This window comes from Gopherus flavomarginatus, chromosome 20 (assembly GCF_025201925.1).
Source record: "Gopherus flavomarginatus isolate rGopFla2 chromosome 20, rGopFla2.mat.asm, whole genome shotgun sequence".
NCBI lineage: Eukaryota > Metazoa > Chordata > Testudines > Testudinidae > Gopherus > Gopherus flavomarginatus.
The window spans coordinates 8,494,096-8,515,048 of record NC_066636.1 but is presented as its reverse complement, the minus strand read 5'-3'; the positions used below and the strand labels follow the sequence as shown (position 1 = coordinate 8,515,048).

Here is a 20,953-nt window from a genome sequence, read left to right as displayed (position 1 = left end):
CTCCGCACAGATGAGGAAACATTAAACCAACTCAGAATCTGTAAGTGCCTGAAGGAAACATCTAGGATGCCCTACAAAGCTCTTGGGAAGTCTGTCAGTTCATTATTGTCCGTAGCAGAGGTCGCATCCGCAGGGTAAATATAGCTCAAGGCTTCCTATAGATGCTAGCAAACACCGGGCAGTAGCTTTCTCCCTTCCCCCTGTGAAGTTGGATGGGATGTGAAGGCTGAATTGATCCCCTCCTCTCTCCTGTTGGGAGGAGCTGAGTTCCTGATTTTTATTTGACCTCTCTCCAGCACTTGTTTTGGTTTGGCCTTCCCCTTTCCATCCCTGTTTGAGGTTTCTGTCTCTATCACAGCAGGTGATGCAATGACGTGTGAGGTTCAGCACAGACCAGAAAAAGAGCAGGGAAACCAGCCAGGGGAGGAAATGGATAAATTTATTTCCTGTCAGGGAACTCAGAAGGGCCTTAAGGAAACCAGAATACAGCAGGAAATCTGCAGGGAAAAGCAAAAAAAATACATGTGCTGAGTGTGGGAAAAACTTCACTTACAGATCAGGCCTTTCTCAACATCAGAGAATCCACACAGGGGAGAGGCCCTGTGAATGCAATGAGTGCGGGATAACTTTCAGTCGCAGCTCGCACTTTATTGGGCATCAGAGAATCCACACAAGGGAGAGATCCTATGAATGCAGTGAGTGCGGGAAAACCTTCAATCGTAGCTCTCACCTTATTCAGCATCAGAGAATCCACACGAGCAAGAAGCCCCGCGAATGCCGTCAGCAGGCCTGCACAACTCGTAAAGCGGTGATGTAGAGAAATCTCTGTATTAACTATCTCTATAAATCTTTATAACGTTGCATTGTGTTATTTTGTATTAAGTATCTTTCTGTATTAAGTATCTTTATGACATTGCATCCGGCATGATGTTATTTTGTAATTCATATGACTTGGCATTGTGCCTCTCTATTTTCATACAACTTTGTATTAGATCTCTATATAGAAAATTGGTAGAAAACTTTGTATCAAATGTTATAGCCCCTAAGGATAGTATAGTTAAAATAAAAGAAAACATGTGCCTTTTTGCTAGAAGTAGAATAAGATCTTCCCCCGCACTCTGTAATCAATTGCTCTATTGACTGAATGAGGTGTGAATGAGTGAGGCTTGGAAGACACCCACCTCCAGACAGCTACAACAGTTGAAGAGGCAATGGGAGCCAGAGCAAAGGACAATACAACTTGTCAAGTGGGCCCAATAAAGAAGAACAGACATATTGATGGCCTCAGGGATTAGAAGCAAGCACCTTCTTTAGAAAACACCCTCTTTGAGCAGCATTGGGACAACACCCAGAGAAAAGCAGCACAAAGACCAACGGAAGCAGACCCAGATTTTGAATCTGGTCTAGATTTACATAAGAGGGAAGCTGCTATAAATGCGAGGTGTCTTGCAGAAGGACCCCGGATCTCGTCTTGTCACCATCGGACCATCGATTTGGATCGGTAGAAGCCCGGCTCCACCCCTCCCCCATCTAACTCACCTGGCCAGTGCAGTTAAGGGGAGCAACTAGTTGGTAACAACAGCAAGACGGAGTGTGTTTATGTCTGTGTGTGTGCGTGAATGCATGACTGTGATATATATCTCATGTGCATATCATAGAGTATTAATTGATACCTGTATTACTAATAAATGTGGCATTTTGCCTTAATCCCCCTGAAAAGTTCCTGTACAGTACTTTGAGTACAACAGCGAGGGCCACAATACTCCAAAGAAAACAGCTGAGGACCAAAACCCCCAGGCCCTGCGGAAACACCCCCTACTCAGGACCTCCCGGCCTAGTGGAAACACCCCGCCCAGCCCTGCAGAAACAAACCCTCCTTCCCCAGCGCCGCCCCACCAAAACAGCTGTGGGTCAAAAAGGAAGGTTGGTGGTGGGTAGGTGTTACTTGATGTTAAATCAACCAGGGACTCCCAGCCAAAGAGGTGGCTGGGAGCCCTCAGGGTCAAATTAAAGGGCCTGGGGCTCTGACGACTGGGGGAACCCGGAGCTTTTCAGGGCTGGGGCAGGGATTTAAAGGTCCCAGAGCTCCTGCTGCTGAGGGGAGCCTGAGCCCTTGAAATCCCAGCCTCACTCCATCCGCTGGAGCTGCCGCCGGGATTCAAAGGGCTCTGTGCTGCCTGCAGCCACAGGGATCCCTGAGCCCTTTAAATTTCAGCTGCTGCCGGGATTCAAAGGGCTCTGGGCTGCCCGTGGCGGTGGGGAGCCCTGAGACCTTTAAACCTCAGCTGCGGCCGGGAATCTTTGCGAGCAGCCCAGAGCCCTTTGAATCCCAGCCGTGGCTGGCAGGCCGGCTTTAGGAAGTGCGGGGCCCAATTTGAACATTTTTGGCGGGGCCCCGCAGGGATGATTGGGGAAAAAAAAACCTTTCAGTTCTTAACAACTGGTTCCCTATAAAAAGTTCTGCCACAGTATGTATTTTTTGTACCAGTAGGGTTACCATACGTCCGTATTTTCCTCCCGGATGGCGATTTAAGAACCAAAAAGCCTGACATGTCCGGGAAAGTACAGATGTATGTTAATCCTACCTAAAAGTTCTTTTTTAAAAAGATGGGTCTGAACTAGAAATGAGCTCTGCCACTCCCTTAGGGTGTGCTAGGGTGCACATGTGTGGGTCCCAGCTGCTCCCTGCCCATCTCATTGAAGCAGGTGTGCAGGGTCACTTCCCTGGGAACTGCAGGGCACCAGTGAACATGGGGCTGGCTGGAGGTGGGGGAGGGGGAGGATGCGAGAGGTAGGGTCTGGCTGCAGGCTGGGCAAGGGGTGTGGGGCAGGCTGGAGACAGGAGGTGTGGGGTGGGCTGGCTGGCTTCAGGCAGGGCCACAGGGAGGGTGCGGCATGGGTTGGCAGGGCTGGAGACAAAGGAGTGCAGGACTGGCTGGCTTCAGGCAGCGGGGTGCGGCAGGGGTTGGCTGGAGACGGGTTGGTGCAGGGCTGAAGGCAAGGCACGGGGTACGGGGTTGGCTGGAGACAGGGCAGGGGGTGCAGGGCTGGTGCGGGCAGGGCAGGCAGTGTGGCAGGGGCTGGCTGGAGACAGGGAAGGGGGTGCAGGGCTGGCTGGAGACGGGTTGGTGCAGGGCTGAAGGCAAGTCAGGAGGTGTGGGGCTGGCTGGAGATGGGCAGGCTGCAGGCAGGAACTGGTGCAAGCAGGGCAGGAGGTGCGGGGCTGGTGCGGGCAGGGGGTGCAGCAGGGGCTGGCTGGGGACGGGCTGGCCGCAGGCAGGGCAGGGGGTGCAGGTACAGGGGGTACAGCCCATCCTCTATGGTGAGTGCCTCCTCCTCCTCCCCCTCTCCCACTAGGGTAGCAGCAGCAGCCTGGGGCTTGGGGGCTATTTCAAGGGCCCGGGGCGCCCCTGCTTTCACTGCCCCAGCTCTGTAAATAGCCGCGGGAACCCTGGGGAAGCGGCAGGGCTCCAGTGGCTATTTAAAGGGCCGGGGAGGTAGAAGCAATGGGAGTCCTGGACTTTTTAAATAGCCCGCAGAGCCCCGCAGCCATACCCCAGGGCTCCAGCAGCAGGGCTCTAGTGGCAATTTAAAGGGCCTGGGGTTCCAGCCCCTGCTTGGAGCCCCAGGCCTTTTAAATTGCCCCCTGGGGAAACTGGGCCACCCTGGTACAGCGCACTGGCTTTTGCTGGTACTGGGGCTTGGGTGCGGGGTCCTCTTAGGAGCAAGGCCGATTCAAGGGAATTGGTTGAATTGGCCTAAAGCCGGACCTGGTGGCTGGGATTTAAAGAGTTCTGAGCTTCCCGCCCGCCTGCCCAGAGCTCTATAAATCCTGGCCGCGGCTGAGATTTAAAGAGCTCTGGGCTCCCTGCGGCTGCGGGCAGCTCAGAACCTTTTGAATCCCGGCCGCAGCTGAACTTTAAAGGGGTTTGGATTCCCCGCGGCTACGGGCAGCCCAGAGCCCTTTGATTCCCGGCTGCGGGACGCACAGTGAGACTTCACGGGCCGCACGTTGCCCGCGGGCTGTATGTTGTGCAGGCCTGGCATGGAGGGGCAAAATAGGTAAGAAATTTCCGTGGCCTGTCACTAGCAAATAGTAGCCACCATGGATCCTGCCAGAGGTGGCTACATCTTAGCACTGTGGGAAGCAACCCTTCACAGAAACCATTTGTCTTGTGGTTTGGGATACTTCTCAAGACATGCTGCACTCAGAGTGACCCCCTCATCCTGTGCCAGCTGGAGAAAAGAAAAGGGGCCAGCCAACTCTCCCACTACCAGCTGCGAATCACTGATCCCCAAACAGGGGGAGGCCTCTGGCTTTGATGTGTATTAAATATCAGGCTGGTCTCTTTCTTTGGCAAATATCTAACAGAGCTAAAAGAGGGAACAAATGATCCTCAAAGGAGAGGGGAAAGACAATCACTGGGAAATTTAATCCCCTGCAACATCCAGAATGGAGAGCGACTCAGGGCAACAGGTTCCCCTGAAGGAAGAAGTTTTTGGGATTTAGAAACATAAGGAACAGCACAAAACTTGAGAGGATTGTTAATTGACATTTGATAATGACACAGAGGGAAAGCCTGAGCTTTCAGATCAGTGTTCAGAAATGAAAGACAAAGGGTGGAAATCAGAGGTTTTGGATCCATTTTGCAAATTATAGAGAGGAAAGTGGAAAATCAGAGGGATTTTATATCAGTTGTTGATAGGAGGTAAAATCTGAGTGTTTCACATGAATACTTGATAAATGAATAAAGAGGAAATGGGCAACATTTGCAAACATTTTGTGTTCAATAATCTGAGAAAAGGTGTAAATCTGAGATTTTCTTATTATTTTATAATTAGAGACAGGAAAATCTCAGGGCATATTCAATTAGAAATAGACAACTAGAGAGAAGTGGGGCAAATGTTTAGGTTATTTTATTTGAATCTTTGAGATTTGCAAAGAAATTGTGTCACAAACTGCATATTTGATAACATGAGAGGAAAACGCCAAGATCTGAGGGGAGAGAGTCACTTTCCTTTCAGGGCCCAGTGCTCCCTCCCCCTCCCCCTCCGGGGTCTCTCACTCACTGGGGGCTCCAGGCGGGGCTGGTGCGGTCAGAGCCTGGGGCTGCCTAGGGGGCAGGTCCCAGCTGGAGAAAATCCCCCCCCAGCCAGGATAGGAATGTGCTACTGGTAGCAGCCTGGAGCTGGACCCTCTCTATGGGGGACACTTGCTCCCCCCTCCCCTTCCTGGCCCTTCCCACGCCCTGTTGCCAGCAGAGAGTGGCCCCCCCAGCCCAGCCCAGAGGTGTCCCTGTCTCAGGCCCCCCCCCCCAGCCTCTGCCCATTAACCCTCTGCCCAGTTCAGAAGTCACTCGGGGGATCCATTTCCCACCTACACAAGGACAAATCACTGCAGGTGAAAATGGGGGAAAACACCCCAAACCTGAGATCTGAACTGGCCATTGGCAAAAGGGACAGAAAATGGGGCACAATGGGGGGAGGGGAACAGGGAACTTCTCAGGGGTTTGAGGGAAGGGGGTGTCACCCTGGATGTTGCTTGTTGCTCTCTAGGGAGAAAGGGGGTAGGACAGGAGAGGAGGGGGGTCTCCACGGAGGGGGCAGTGGTAATTCCGAGGGGATCTCAGCCCTCCCTTTTTCTCCCCGCTCCTCAGGGGTCACCTGCTCTTCTCCCCTCGCCCCCCGGCCGTGTCCCGGCTGCACAGACATTTTCCATCCATCCCTTTCCCAGGTCTCCCCCCTCCGCAGCCCCCGCCCGACCCCACGCAGGGGCTGCTAGCTGTAATGCATGTTCAGTAGGGATTTCTCCCCTACTAATGCTGGGGTTTCCTTCTCCTATAGGTTAGTCTACTAATGATCTCATCTTGGTGCCATATGTGTCAGTTCATTGCCATGGCACTCGTGTGCTCAGACATCTGAGGATGCCCTATAGAAAAGCTCCTTAAGTGGGGTGATCCACAGGGAGTAGCTCAAAGCTCCAAAGTGCCTGGCCAGGGGCAGGACATTGGCACAGCAAGGGAGGGGTGTAGCAGTGACATCACAAAGGCCTTTTGCAGGACCTCACACTATTGGTCAAAGACTATTGGTGAGCAGGTGGTGACCTCACAGAGAGATCCTGACATCAGTCAGGGGCCAGGGGCTAGGGAAACCTCAGAGACCCCTGTGGCTTTGCTTCAGCAAGTCTCCTTCTCCAGGTCTCTGTCTGAGGACTGAGTGAGTATTCGGGTTCACGGACGTGAGCGCCAGGAGGAACCTCTTTCCAGTTTTCTCCTTCCCTTGTAGTGATTTTACTAGAAAACAGCCATCCCTGTTTAGAAGGTAAGAGCCTCCTGGAGGTGTGAAACCTGTTCAGTCTGATCCATCTGGTGAGAGTTGAATTCTAGGCATGGAAAACATGAGCTTAAGGAGGCAGAATTTTATTCCACACCTGGGATTTTGTCCCTTAGAATCATGGGGACATTAGGGTTTGTCCTTTGTGTTTCACCTTTTCCTCCATCCACCTGTCCCTCCCTCCTTTCTCTTCATCTCTTCTTTTGTCCTTTCTCCTGTTCCCCTCCCAACACCAGGACGAGTGTGTGCGTGTGTGTTGCGGGGGAGTGCTCTGCAGCTCTCACTGTGGGAGTTCCACCCAAAAATGTGAGGCTGAAATAGTGCTCAGGCAGTCAGGGCTGGATTAACCTTTTGTTGGCCCTGGCACCAAACATATTTGTGGGCCCCAGTGTAGTCACTGTGGGCTCCGAGTGTGGGCCTGGTGGGGCAGTGCCATTGGTGCCTTCGTATACCTGGTACTGAACCTCAGAGACATTTTTCATTTTGATCACACACCTCTCCATGACTATATGCATTGCCATACACAGCTCCCTCAGCCCACGGGTTTTCTTATTGAGCTGTACACCCATGTGGGTTTACCAGTGTCCACAGTGAGCAGAACTTTCATAGTGACCAAGGAAACTCCCCACAGATTTATCTCTTTCCTCATTCAGACCTTCTCTAGCCATGTCTCCAGTACCCCCCCATGTCACCAGTCACTGCATGTGGTCCTAGTCTCAGCTCAAAGTCCTAAAGCCAGCAGACACCTGATCAGTTCTGACAGATACCTCCCTCAGCCCCCATCCTGCCATGTGAGCAAGCCACCTGCAAACACCATTTCCCCAAAGTGAGGACTTAGCCCTTGGGAATCTGAAGACACCAGCGTCTCTCCCTCTGCTTCCATCTACATGCTAGTCTGCTACCTGGTCACCACCACCTCTCCCCATACTTGTTTCCTTTCTACTCTGGACATGCTCCCAACCAGCTGGAAGCTCCCTCTGCAAGCCTGACCTGCTCCTGCCTTCCCTGCTCCCCCGACATTCCTTTCCTACTGGTGACCTCTGTTCCTTGAGGTTAACTCCAGTGTCTTTAGGTGCTCTAGCTTAATGGCCCCAGGAGTCATAGAGCCACTTGTAACTTCTCTAGCTACAGCCATGAGGCAACTGCCAGAGGCCAGCCTTAGACAGCTGCAGCTACTAGCCACAGGAGCGGAGGCAATGCCAAGGCTGAGCATGCTTGAACCTTGCAAGGGCAGCACTAGGGACTCTAAATCCTCAGCACTGGCCCTAGGCAGCTGCAGACTCTGGAGTTAGGCACTTTCCTCCTCTAGGTTCCTGCATGATTACAGAACTGCAGTAAAGTGGAACAATTTTCAGCTTCTGTGATTGGAAGATGTCTGGATCCATCTAATAAGACTGTCCTACATAAATGAGGAAAGTTGAGGTGCCTATATTATTATTTTGTTCCATTCTTTGTTTCTATGGGGAATTTGCCAGTGCAATATCACTGTCTTCCTTTTAAACAAACAAAACTAAAAAAAAAAGTGTAATGGCTATTGAAAATAGCAATTCCAGCCCCAGTTAGCACTGGGAAGACCCCAATGTTTGTTGCTCAATTTTCTCCTACTTTTTCTACAGTAAATGACAGTGCATCAGCATATTTGATTTGGGAGAAATGAAGTAACAGCTGCCCAAATTGAGCTTGAGCACTCCTGATTTTGAGGTGTTCAGATCTGGAAGGCAGGGGCTAGATTCCCTTTCTGAATATTAGATACATCTGGAAAGGAAAAGTCAATTTCTATTTTCATGGCTCAGAAGTGGAAATCCTCCTGTCCTGTATCTGAAGCTGTCCAGGTCCAGTAGAACCTCCCCTTCCTTACTTACCATTTTACCTTCTGGTGGGATCCACATACCTCCCTTGCCCAGCTTCAGATAGAGAGGGGCCCTGTCCAGTTAGTCCATCCAGTTCCTTCTTTGGGGGCTGCCAGGCGAGGTCACACCAGCATCCCTAAGCCCGTCTGGGGAAGTCTTCTGAGGGCGCTACCTGGGCCAAAGCCTTCTACTCCTTGGTCACACCTCTTCCCTATTCACAGGTGGCACCCGCTTCTAGCAGCCAGCCCCCCAGCCACAGCAAGCTGCAGCGCATGGAGTCTCACAGCTTCCTCCCTCCCTTTCCTGTTGATAGCAGCCCAGGGAATGCTGGGAAATGTTCCTTCTCTGCTCCAAGGCAGGGAGCTGGCCAAGGAACTACAGCTCCCAAGGCCCTGTGGGGTCTCAGCTCCCCTACTGAATCCAGGCTGCTCTGAGGCTCCCTTTCTGCAGAGGGGAGGAAGTTACTGTTACAGGTCCCTTCAGAGCTTGGGCCTAGCACTATGGCACCATGTCAAATCCAGTACTGCTCCCAACTCTATCCAGCTCTGCTGCTGGCAGGATCCCTTCCCATTCTTTTTGTTTACTGCCTCCTCTCCAAGGAGAAGCTCTGCATTGTTCCTGTGTGGGGAATTGAATCCAGGCTGCCTGGGTGAAAGCCAAGAATCCTAACCACTAGACCACATGGGACTTCCATAACACATTTACATGTTCATATTCAGTAACACAATTAAACGTAGCCATTCAAAGTAGCCATTTAAAAGAAGCCATTCAAAAAACTTCAAAAACAGACTTCAAAGAGAAATTGCAGAGTTACAACTGATCTGCAAACTTAACACCATTAATCTGAGCTTGAAGAGGGACTGGGGGTGACTGGCTCACTACAAAAGCAATTTTCCCTCTCTTGGTATTGACACCTCCCTGTCAATTACTGGGAGACAGCCACATCCACCCTGACTGAATTAGCCTTCAACACTGGTTCTCCCCTTGTATGGTAACTCCCTTTACATCATGTTCCAATATATATTTATGCCTCTATCTGCAATTTTCACTCCATGCATCTGAAGAAGAGGGCTTTTTACCCACGAATGCTTGTGTCCAAATAAATCTGTTAGTTCTTAAGGTGTCACCGGACTCCTCATTGTTTTTGTGAAATAAAAGCAAAATGCACTCTAAGCTGATCTTAACTCTTTCAATGCCCTTACAAATTTAGATGCTTCTCACCACAGGCCGGCTGGTGGCTTTTCAGCCAGGCTCTCCCCTTTCATCAGCGCTTCAGTTGCTTGGTGTGGGGGTGTCTGTAGATGTAGGTGGACGAGAGAGAGACAAAGCATGGCAAATGTCTCTGCTTTTATCATGTCCTTTCTTCCCTCTTGGCTTTGCTCCCCCTTCAGAGTCAGGTGAGCATCACTGCGTCTCTCCAAGCAAGTCTGAGCAATTCCCCTGGGGTGTCCTCTTGCAGGTAGGTGATTGCACTGTAGCTCCCTTGCTGAACAATGGCTGTTGATGGGTTGTTTGACACCCTGTCCGGGTGTTGGTTACTTTCCTTGCTGTTGTCACTGGGGAGCTAATATTTGGCTGACTCCCCCACCTTACAGCATAGTGACAACCACACTGCACAATTCTCATAACTTCATATGCATGAATGGTAAACATCTATGGGTAGAGAAATGACTTTCAGCAGATCATATCCTTTCCCCTGATGCCTTACAAGGCATGCTCTGTATATAAGATCACGATTATATGAAAATGAGGAATATGGGGGTTACAGCACGCTCCCCCAAAGGTACAGAATGTCACACTGAGATTCTATTTTCATTTGTTATGTAACAGCATTAAAGAGATCCAATGACTGACCAATGGCATTTTCAAGTGCTAAAATAGCAAGCGCTGTTGGTCTCTCATTGGCCATCAGCGACTGAAGATACAGTTTAATGAGCCAGAGCTTCAAGGCGAGGGTGGCTCTGTCCACTGCCTTCCGTTGCGCTGCTGGGCACCAAGTCCCTGGCGGTCAATATGTGAAGCTGGGAGAAGAGAGTGGGGTGGCAAGCGGTGGTAGAACTTTTGCCACCAGGGTCTAGCTGTCTAACTTCCTCTTCGTACTGCTGGGCCCCCGTTGCCTTCAGGTAACACAGGAACTAAGGCAGGAATAGGGTGAGGAAGCTAGTAAAGCCGAGCAAGGAAGGCAAAAGTTAATCTTATCTTCATGGGCAGCTCGCAATGACGTCCTTTTTCTGTGCCACAGCTGACAACAACATCCCAGACAGAAAAGTAACAGGCCAAAAAGAAACCTAGCAGCTGCTGAAACAGTTCAGTTGGGAGCGTGCTAGACTAACAGGCTCTTCTATCCTCCTTTATGCACGGGCGGGATGTTTTCTGAGAGTGCAGCAGTTCCTTTAACTGCCACGAGTCCCTCATTTCAGGCTATGCAGCTGGAAAAGACAGCATGGGCTTCTGCACCGAGTTGGCCCACCTGACCTTTCATTCTTCTCTTGCTCTTTGTCAGCAAGGAGAAGAAAAAGAAGCTCTCCCTCAAGCTGGAGTCACACGGGCGAGGTAAGGATGACTTCCTGAGTGCTGGCTCCAGTCCTCTGCTCTGCCAGCTGACCTATTGAGGGGCTACCACCACATTCTCTAGATTTGTCCATTGGTCTGTGCCAGAGTGAGCAACAGCCAAGTAGGTGGAGTTTCTGTAGTGTAGTGGTTATCACATTTGCCTAAGATGCAAAAGGTCCCTCATTCAAAACCAGGCAGAAACATGCTGGCTTCCTTTTCCCAGATCCCCTTGTTGTTCAGAAAGGCCACTCCTCCTATTGGCCTGTCCCTGGGATAACTCCAACCCCTGCATGACAGAGGATGCTGACAGCAGTGGAGAAAGCACCTTGGTGTCAGGCTGGAGAACCTAGAGTAGTTAGGCCAGTCACCATTTGGAAGCTTGTGGCTTGGCCACCTCTGCTGTTGGAGGTTGGCCTATAGAGGCTGTCACTTCCTGCTGGGCTCCTTTGTGTGACTGGCCAAAGGAGGAAGTGAGGCAGGAATGGGGCAATAGAGGAAAGTTGAGCTGAGGAAGGCAGGGAAGAAGCTGTGCGGCTAAGTGGGGTTAGTAGAGCACCACCCTTCATTCTGCAAAGCCTGGGGAGGTGCGGTTGGCTGCTTGGAGGTAGAATCCTGTGCCTGCCTCTTGGCTTGCCAGGGATGGCTACTTGCAGCTCAGGAGAAGAAGGGGGGTTCTGGGTGAAAGGAAAACAAGCAAAGCTGAGTCCAAGGGGAGAATGGCGGCTCCTTTATGGCCAACCTGGGGGCGTGACTGATGGTTTTAGAGGTGGAGGCTGGGCTGGCTGTGAGAAACTGGGATCCAGGAAACTCCCACCTGCCCTGCTGAGGGCTGAACCCATGGAGGTGCGGTTGGCTGCTGGGAGACAGACCCCTGTGGCTGCCTGTTGGCATCCCAGGGATGGCTACTTGCAGCCCAGGAGAAGTGGGGTTCTGGGGGGAAGGAAAAGCAGCAATGGTGAGGCTGAGTGGGCTCCTTTCTGGCCGAGATGGTGGACTGTGGTGAGTCTGGGAGTTGCCTGTAAGCCATAAGTGGACGTAGTGCAGTGAAAACTGCTGCTCCATTCTGGCCGACCTGGGGGCACCATGGATGACTTGGGAGTGGGGGCAGGGCGCTGCCTGTGAGCAAATGGGATCCCGGAAGCCCCAGCCTGCCCCTCCAGGGGCCGAGTCTTCTTCTCTCCTGCCATGGGGAGCCCGACCTTAAGCCTGCCCAGCATGTGCAGCAGCTCGAGCATTAAGCCTTCCTGTGTGCATAACTGAACTACGCCCTAGTGTAATAAGGTGTAAAGTTTAGACTGTGAATTTATCTTTAATTTCCATGGTAATTTACTTTGATCTTTTATTCTTACCACTTATAATCCTTAAAACTCCATCTTTCTGTAGTTAATAAATCTGTTTTATGCTGTACTTAAACTGGTGTATTTTGCTTGAAGTTCTTAGGAAATCTCAGCTCCATTACAAGGCTGGTTCGTGTACTATTCACAGTGAGGGAGGGGTGGACCCTGTGTAATAAACTCACACTGATCAGGCTTCTGATTATGGCAAGATGGTATGATCCAGGGGTGCAAGGCTGTAGAGCTGTGGGGGGGGGTGACTCTCTATCATTAGTGTTATGAGTGGCTGCAGAAGCATTCATGTAATGCAGTTGGCTGTGTCCCTATCTACGGATGTCTGTGTAAGTGCAATATCTGCCAGAGATTCACAGCTTGTCTCAGCATCACATGTGTGAGAGGGAGTCCAGGTGGTGGGACAAAGGGCTCAGGGGTCCCACTGTTCAGGTTGCATCCCATAAATCCCATCACAGACTTTCAACAACCACAGTGGGTGCTCACTGAGACAGAGAGAGAGATGCCAAAATAGTGATCTCCAGTGCCTGCAGACATCAAACTATCAGGAATTCTGTGCACAGAGAAGACCCTGCTAGTGGAAAATGACTTTGAAAAAGACCCTTCTGTCCCCAGCTGTGGTCGTACAGTGCTCAGTGCTCTGCATTGTGGCCTCAAGAGCCATGGATGCAAGTTGAGTTACGATGAGCTTTTCCTTGTCTCCACGTTTCTTAGGTGCCTCTTCCAACTCTTGTCAGAAAAAATGACCGGTTTCATTTGGAAGCATTTGCATTGCAAGGCAGAGGCAATCTTCTCTGCTTCTTCAAAAGATTGACCAAAAAGTGGGAGGAGTGGACACATTTGGCAAGGCACCACTGGGTTCTGCATCTCTAACCTCCACTTTACCTGGCAAGTGCCTCTGGGACTTTTCTCCCAGCTGCTCCATTTTTCATCAGTGACAATCAAAAGGAAGACGACATGACATCTGTGTGTGGACATCCCCAGCGAATCACAAGGACGTGTGGTGCAGGCTTTTATGTTGCAGCAATTGCAGTCAAAGCAACCACCATGCCAATGCCAGTCACAGCAGCCTTTTCATCAACTCCAGGCTTGTGATTTGATTCTTTCCAACGTTTCTCTCCAAAGAAGCCTTTTCCTTAGCAAGTAATGACTTGGATACCAAGGGAGGTCTCTTCTGTTTCCTAGAAAGACACAGGAAAATGTGAGCAGAGGAGACAAAAGCCATACAACAAGGCACCACTGGGAGTTGAGCCCAGGATCTCCTGTTTACTAGACAAGTGCTTTAGCCAGCTAAGCCAAGGTGCCTGCCTTGAGAAAGTACTTGCAACTGTTCCTTTTGATGGTCCAGGACAACACCTGCAAATTCCAAACTACAGACATTCCCCATTTCCCTCAAGACTTGCAAGGAAGAACTGGCAGGCCAAACCAGGATCTCCTGGTTAGTACGAAGACACTTCAGCCAGCTCTTCCCAAAGATCACTATCTAGAGACCTTTAAACAGCCTCTGTAGATGTTCACTGACAAACAGATGCCAAAATAAAGTTCTCCACTGCCTGCAGCCATCACACTACCAGGAGTTCTGTGCACAGAGAGGCCCCTGCTGTTGGAAAAGGCTTTGGTAGAGACTCTTCTGAAACCAGCCTGTGCTCATATACTGTTTAGCACTTTGTGTTGTGACTTCAGCATCCACAGATGCCAGTTGAGTTGGGGGACATTTTTCCTGTCTCCACATTTGTCTAACGGCTCATTTCAACACTTGCCACCAAAAAGACTTGTTTCTTTTGCAAGCAATATACAGCTAGGCAAAGGCAGTCTTCTCCATTTCCTCAGAAGATCACCAAGCTGTGGGGAGAGAAGACACATTCAGTCAAGCTGGATGCTGAATCTCCTCTTTATTCAGCAGGTGTCTGTGAAGGACATAAATCTCCACCGTGTAGAGGGCAAGAATAGGAGTTTATTACACACAGCACTGGCAGAGTGTCACCTTGCTAATTAGGCTCAGAGACACTCTAAATTGATTAAAATAGAATATATAGATTTTCCATGGGTGGGGGAAAGTGACGGGGTAGGGAGTTCCGAACTCTGGGATAGGTTTTGCTGCAAGACATGATAAGCACAGTAGCCAAAGGTTAACAGGTTACATAATGTCTCCACCCATGGTCTCAAGTTAGCAAGTTAACATTTCATGAATACTTTGATAAAATGTTATTAGTATAAAATATCTATGCTGAATTCTGATTTGAGGTCCATAGGAAAGGAGCAACTCCTTTGATTGTCCTCCAGGTACATTCCTAGGGGTTAAAGCAAAGAAACAATGAAAGTATATGGCAATAAAGATTGTTTTCTGTGTGTCTTAAGGCAAGGCATTGGTCCCTGGGAAGGGAGGTGGAAGGATGCCATATCTTATACTGACATCTGCCAACTTTTCATAAACTCAAGGTTGGATCTCTGGAAAGAACGTCTCCCTACAGAAGAGACTTACACAATAGGAACAGGGATTCTTTGTGTAATCTGCAGCTTTGAATAAGACACAATGATTTAGTTCTTAGCTCCAACACCTGGCAATTTGCTGACCAAGCCTATCTTAGCAAGCAAGGCTTTCTGTTTACCCCAGCTTTCTTTTAGCTGATCACTATTTGCTAGGCTTCTGGTCCCTTGATTATACTCTGGACTTTGGGTCTGGAAAAGAGCTGGGACAATCCATAGACCAGGTTGTTATATAAAATGCACATGAATTTTAACCCTTCACATACAGTAATGGCAAAGTTCTTGGATCAGGCTTGTAGCACTGATGAAATAAACTGAAGGTTCAAATCAAGTCTCTGGAGTCCATCCACAGCTGGGATGGGTCATTCAATCCTTTGTACAGAGCTTCAGTTTGTAGCAAAATCCCTTCAGAGGTACAAAGCAGGATTGAAGACAAGATGGAGACGAGGCATCAGCCTTTTACAGTCTCTTGCCGTGTAGTCTTTGCTTTCTTTGTCCCAAGGACACTCTATCCAGCACGTGGCATAGAAAAACCTTTGAGTTTTGTCCATAGGCAGGTCCCTGCATACCTTGCTGAGCCACAAGACGTATCTGCCTTCTCTCAATGGGTTGATTGTAGAGCTGATGGTCCTTAATGGGCCATCAAGCAGGCTTGGCAGAACTGACACCAACTTGTCTGGCTGGGGTGTTCCTCGGAAACATAGCACAAGTTTGAATACAGACAGCATAGAGCCAATATTCATAACTTCAACTACAAAATTGATACACATCTAGATATAGCATAATTATAATCAGCCAATCAGAACCTCTCCATAAACCCCTTTCACGACAACCTTTCAATCATATAGGCTGCAAATACAGAACCGTGGTCACAATGGTGATCTATAAAGTTACAGATTATGTCAATAACATCACAGGAGGTGACACGGCATTAATGAGACTGATATTGGAATACTGCCTCCAGTTTTGGTGTCCTCATTTGAAAAAGATACTGGGAAATTGGAGCTGGGGCAGCAAAAAGCCACCAAAATGTTCTGAGGGCTGGAGAAAAATGCCTTCTAGTGAGCTATTGAAAGAGCGCCACCTGTTTAGCTTATCAAAAGAAGATTGAAAGGTGACTTCACTGAAGTGTTGAAGTGCCTTAATGGAGAGAAAAGATTGGGTATTAAAGGGCTCTTGAATGGAGCAGAGAAAGACATAACAAGACCCAATGATTAGAAGGTGAAAAGAGACAAATTCATGTTACAACTAAGCCCCAAATAGTCAACAGCGAGGATGATTCACCACAGGAACAAGCTACCAAGGAAAGTGGTGGATTCTCCGTCCCGTGATGTCATTCAATGAAGACTAGATGCCTTTCCCCCAAAAGCAGCTACTGTGTCATGCAGGAGGCCTGTGATATGCAGGGGGTCTGATTAGATGCTCTAATGGTCTCTTCTGGCCATAAAGTCGACTAATTTCTGGAACACTGAGTGTAGCATTGGGAGCAGTGTCTGATGTTTTCCTGTCTAGCCGGCTTGCTGCCTAGAACGAACGCCCTTTGAGTGGGGTGTCCACAGGGAGTAGCTCAAACCTCCAAAGGGCCTGGCCAGGGGCAGGATATTGGCACATCAAGGGAGGGGTGTGGCAGTGACATCACAAAGGCCTTTTGCAGGACCTCAGACTATTGGTCCAAGGTGATGGGGGGTGGTGACCTCACAGAGAGATGCTGACATCAGCCAGGCAGGACAGGGGCGAGGGGCCAGGGAAACCTCAGAGACCCCTGTGGCTTTGCTTCAGCAAGTCTCCTTCTCCAGGTCTCTCTTTGAGGACTGAGAGAGTATTCGGGTTCACGGACGTGAGCACCAGGAGGAATCTCTTTCGAGTTTTCCCCTTCTCTTTTCCTGATTTTACTAGAAAACAACTGTCTCTTTTTAGAAGGTAAGAGCCTTCTCGAGGTTTGAAACCTGTTCAATCTGATCTATCTGGTGACAGGACACTTCCCTTCCCTGTACCTCAGGCTCCTCCCCATCTGTCCAATGGGAACAGGGACAATTCTCGAGCTCTGGGCGGTCGTGAGCCTGAGTGAAATAAGGGGCGTTAAAGCCCTCTGTGAAGGAGAAAGGGGAGTGGTCCCAAAATATGGCAATTCGTTGCCCTTGCAATGCCCTATGGAGGCAGGACAGGGGCGAGGGGCCAGGGAAACCTCAGAGACCCCTGTGGCTTTGCTTCAGCAAGTCTCCTTCTCCAGGTCTCTCTTTGAGGACTGAGAGAGTATTCGGGTTCACAGACGTGAGCGTCAGGAGGAACCTCTTTTGAGTTTTCTCCTTCCCTTGTAGTGATTTTACTAGAAAACAGCCATCCCTGTTTAGAAGGTAAGAGCCTCCTGGAGGTTTGAAACCTGTTCAGTCTGATCCATCTGGTGACAGGTGAATTCGAGGCATGGAAAACAAGAGCTTAAGGAGGCAGGATTTTATTCTGAACCTGGGATTTTGTCCCTTAGAATCACTGGGGACATTAGGGTTTGTCCTTTTTGTTTCACCTCTTGCTCCATCCCTCCCTCCCTCCTTTCTCTTCTCTTGCTTCCTTTGTCCTTTTACCTGTTCCCCTCCCAACGCCAGGAGGGAGGGGGAGAGAGAGAGTGTGTGTGTGGTTTTTTTTAGTTTTTTGCAGGGCAGTGCTCTGCAGTTCTCACTGTGGGAGGTCTACCCAAAAATGTGAGGCTGAACTAGTGCTCGGGAAGTGATCCCCACCGGTGACCTGGGCCATCCTTTGGGCTCTCTGGTGAGATCCCTCAGCCTCCCCTCCTCAGTCTCTAGCCGGATTGGCTGAGCAGGGGGTTATTGACAGGGAGGAGACTCAGGTCCTTGTTTTTCTCTTTATAAGTCAAAGAGATATTTGTGTTTCATGAATTTTGCCGCTCCTCTGCATTAGTTGTCTCTGAGCAATTCATGATTCTCTCTAACATTGCAGTTCTCCTCAAATACTTGCTGAATAGTTACTGTCACTCTTGTTGGTCTGGAGCTCATCTGAGAGCACTTTATTCAGGTCATTCAGTGTCTGAAATTCAAGATCCAATGGGTAGTTTGAAAATCAGGGCTCTTGGGTCCTATTCCCAACTCTGCCTCTGACTGGCTGTGTGACCTAAGACAAGTCAATTCTCCTTTCTCAGCCTTAGCTTCTCCCTCTTTCAAGTAGAAATAATAATGATCCGCTCGCACCTACCTGACGGTGGGTGGAGGATGGGGATCCATTGGAGAGTGTCACTAGGAGTAGGGCATAATATGAGGTGTCCTATCACGTTTACTCAGAGCAGATTAACACGTAATAGAATAGCTGAAATAGTCTATTTTATTAGCATTTTTTTATTTTGAAATTGTTAAGAGCAGCAATGACTTAGCTCAGACTGAAGCATCTTATCTATTGTTTGAGATCTAAGTGTCTCCTCTTTGTGTACGAGTAGACAATTTAACACACTCTGAAAAACAGGAGATGCTTTTGTTTTGCAATACAATATTTTTGCAAAGAACTTTCATCCCACTTGTTATGATTTTGAGAAAAAAACCGGATTAGCCTGAATGGGATTTTTTGACAGAAATGGATTCAATGAAATTTCCCCACCATCTCGATTCCTGGGCTCTATCCCTGCCTCTGGGGGGGTTTATTGCCTGTTAGAACAGGAGTCAGGACTGGTGGCTTCTCTTTCTGGCTCTGTCACCGCCTTACTGTGTAGGCGCTTGGGTAGGTCACTTCCCTTCTCTGGACCTCAGGCTCCTCCCATCTGTCCAATGGGAACAGGGACAGTTCTTGAACTCCCGTCAGTTGTGAGCCTGAGTGAGATAAGGGGCGTTAAAGCCCTCTGTGAAGGAGAAAGGGGCGTTTCACAGTGTTTAGCACCAAGGAATTCTAAAGTTTGCTAAAATGTCTAGTCTGTGGAAACAAGAAATGGTCGGGGCCAATCTTTAACCACTGCCTTTTTAAAAGCCCATTCAGGGATGTGAGTCCCTGTCTTTCAGGTACCTGGGGTTCTTTGCCAGCAGGAGAGAAGAGGTTCCTGCCTCCATTTTTGTGGCCTTGACAAACCAGGTGCTGTGCCCCAGTTCTCGTCTGAGATCCCTGAAAAAGAACATCTTCCCATCCATGAACAAGACAGGACCTTTCTCTAAAAGGGGAACAAAGAGACCCCTGAGACTTACAAACTAGCTAGCCTCACTGCCATTGCTGGAGAGATCCTGCAATACATTCTTAAACACTCAGTTTGTCAGCAGCACCTACAGAATAGTTTGATTCTTAGGACTAGTGAACATGGATTTGTCAAGAACAAATCATTCCAAACCGATCCTCTTTCCTTCTTCGGCAGGGTTCTGGGCCTGGTGGAGGTGGGTAAACAGTAGATGGGATCTAGCTTGGGGTTGCTAAGGCTTTTCACACAGTCCCGTAGGACATTCTCACAAGCAAACGAGGGAAATGCAGTCCAGTTGCAATCAGTGTAATGTGGGTGCAGAGCTGGTTGAAAGCCCAGACTCCAGGAGCCTTTCTCCATGTTTGGCTGTCCAATGGAGAAGGTGTACCTAGTGGGTCCGGCAGGGATCAGTCTGCTGTCTGGTACTATTCTATATTTTCATGAATGATTTGGAAAATGCAGTGGAGAGCATGCTTCTAAAATTTGCAACTGACACCAAGCACTTAGGAGCACAGGGTTGGAATTCAAAACGCCCTTAACAAATTGGAGACTTGGTCTTCTTGAGACAAACTCCATGGTTGGGCCCCTCACTCTAGACGGGACTGAAGTGAAACCCCAGAGCCAAACACTCCTCCTGGGCAGTGCACTCTGACCTTGAATGGTCAGATGCTGCTTAGCACTCTCAGAGCAGCTTTTGCTGGGGGATTCTCCCAGCACTTTCCAATAGTGGGAAAGTATGAAATCCCCACGTGACTGCTGGTGACAGAGCCCTAGAGGGGGGAGCATCTTGCCCAAAGTCCCCCAGGAAAAGGAAAACAACCAGCAGTGGAACCAATAGGAAATCCAGCAATGGAACTCAGGAGTCCTGGGAGTGTGCTATGGTGACCAGATGTCCCGATTTTATAGAGACAGTCCAAATTTTGGGGTCTTTTTCTTATCTAGGATCTTATTACCCCCCACCCCGTCCCGATTTTTCACACTTGCTGTCTGGTCACCCTAGGGTGTGCACATGTGTGGGTCCAAGCTGCTCCCTGCCCCTCTCATTGAAGCAGATGTGCACGGTTACTGCCCTGGGAACTGCAGGGCACCAGTGGGCATGGACTTGGCTGGAGGTAGGGTCTGGCTGCAGGCAGGGCAAGGGGTGCGGGGCTGGCTGGCTTCAGGCAGGGGGGTGCATCAGGGGTTGGCTGGACACAGGGCAGGGGATGCGGGGCTGGCTGCAGACAGGGGGTGCAGGGCTGGTGCAGGCTTGGGAGGTGTGGGGGCTGGCTGGCTTTGGGCAGGGCCATGGGGGGTGCGGCAGGAGTTGGCTGGAGACAGGGCAGGGGGTGTGTCATGGCTGCGAAGATGGTGTCGCCAGGAGGGCTTTGGCTTCCTCGACCACGGGATGCTACTTGAGGAAGGACTGCTAGGAACAGATGGCGTTCACCTTTCGAAGAGAGGAAAGGCCTTATTCGCGCACAGACTGGCTAACCTGGTAAGGAGGGCTTTAAACTAGGTTCGACGGGGACAGGTGAGCAAAGCCCACAGGAAAGTGGGGAACAAGACCTGGGAGATGGGTTGGAAGCAGGAGGGAGCACGGGCTATAATGGCAGAGAGGAAGGAGGGTCAGGGCAAAGCTGGGAGGCAAAATCAAACAAGTATCTTAGATGCCTTTATACAAATGCAAGAAGTATGGGTAATAAGCAGGAAGAACTGGAAGTGCTAATAAACAAATACAACTATGACATAATTGGCATTACTGAAACTTGGTGGGATAATACACACGACTGGAATGTTGGTGTGGATGGGTATAGTTTGCTCAGGAAGGATAGACAGGGGAAAAAGGGAGGAGGTGTTGCCTTATATATTAAAAATGTACACACTTGGACTGAGGTGGAGATGGACATAGGAGACGGAAGGGTGGAGAGTCTCTGGGTTAGGCTAAAAGGGGTAAAAAACACAGGTGATGTCGTGCTGGGAGTCTACTACAGGCCACCTAATCAGGCGGAAGAGGTGGATGAGGCTTTTTTCAAACAACTAACAAAATCATCCAAAGCCCAAGATTTGGTGGTGATGGGGGACTTCAACTATCCAGATATATGTTGGGACAATAACACCGCGGGGCACAGACTATCCAATAAGTTCCTGGACTGCATTGCAGACAACTTTTTATTTCAGAAAGTTGAAAAAGCTACTAGGGGGGAAGCTGTTCTAGACTTGATTTTAACAAATAGGGAGGA

The 20,953-nt window shown here is 49.6% G+C and overlaps 2 protein-coding genes and 1 non-coding gene across 4 annotated transcripts in view; 2 read left to right on the top strand and 1 right to left on the bottom strand.

The window, feature by feature from the left end:
- ZNF302 (zinc finger protein 302) overlaps positions 1-1,804 on the top strand; it is a 105,685-nt gene extending 103,881 nt beyond the window's left edge. Inside the window, exon 4 of one of the 2 annotated variants that reach the window (XM_050929994.1) lies at positions 556-1,804. In XM_050929994.1, coding sequence (XP_050785951.1) covers positions 556-626 — 71 coding nt within the window. In that variant the 3' untranslated portion in view covers positions 627-1,804. The other variant, XM_050929993.1, reaches the window with a different exon arrangement.
- The window catches only part of LOC127037812 (zinc finger protein 333-like), a 1,302,204-nt gene that overhangs the window by 146,102 nt on the left and 1,135,149 nt on the right, over positions 1-20,953 (bottom strand). The window lies entirely within an intron of this gene.
- TRNAL-AAG (transfer RNA leucine (anticodon AAG)) lies at positions 10,867-10,939 on the top strand. The gene has a single exon. It is a non-coding gene; the product is annotated as a tRNA-Leu (tRNA).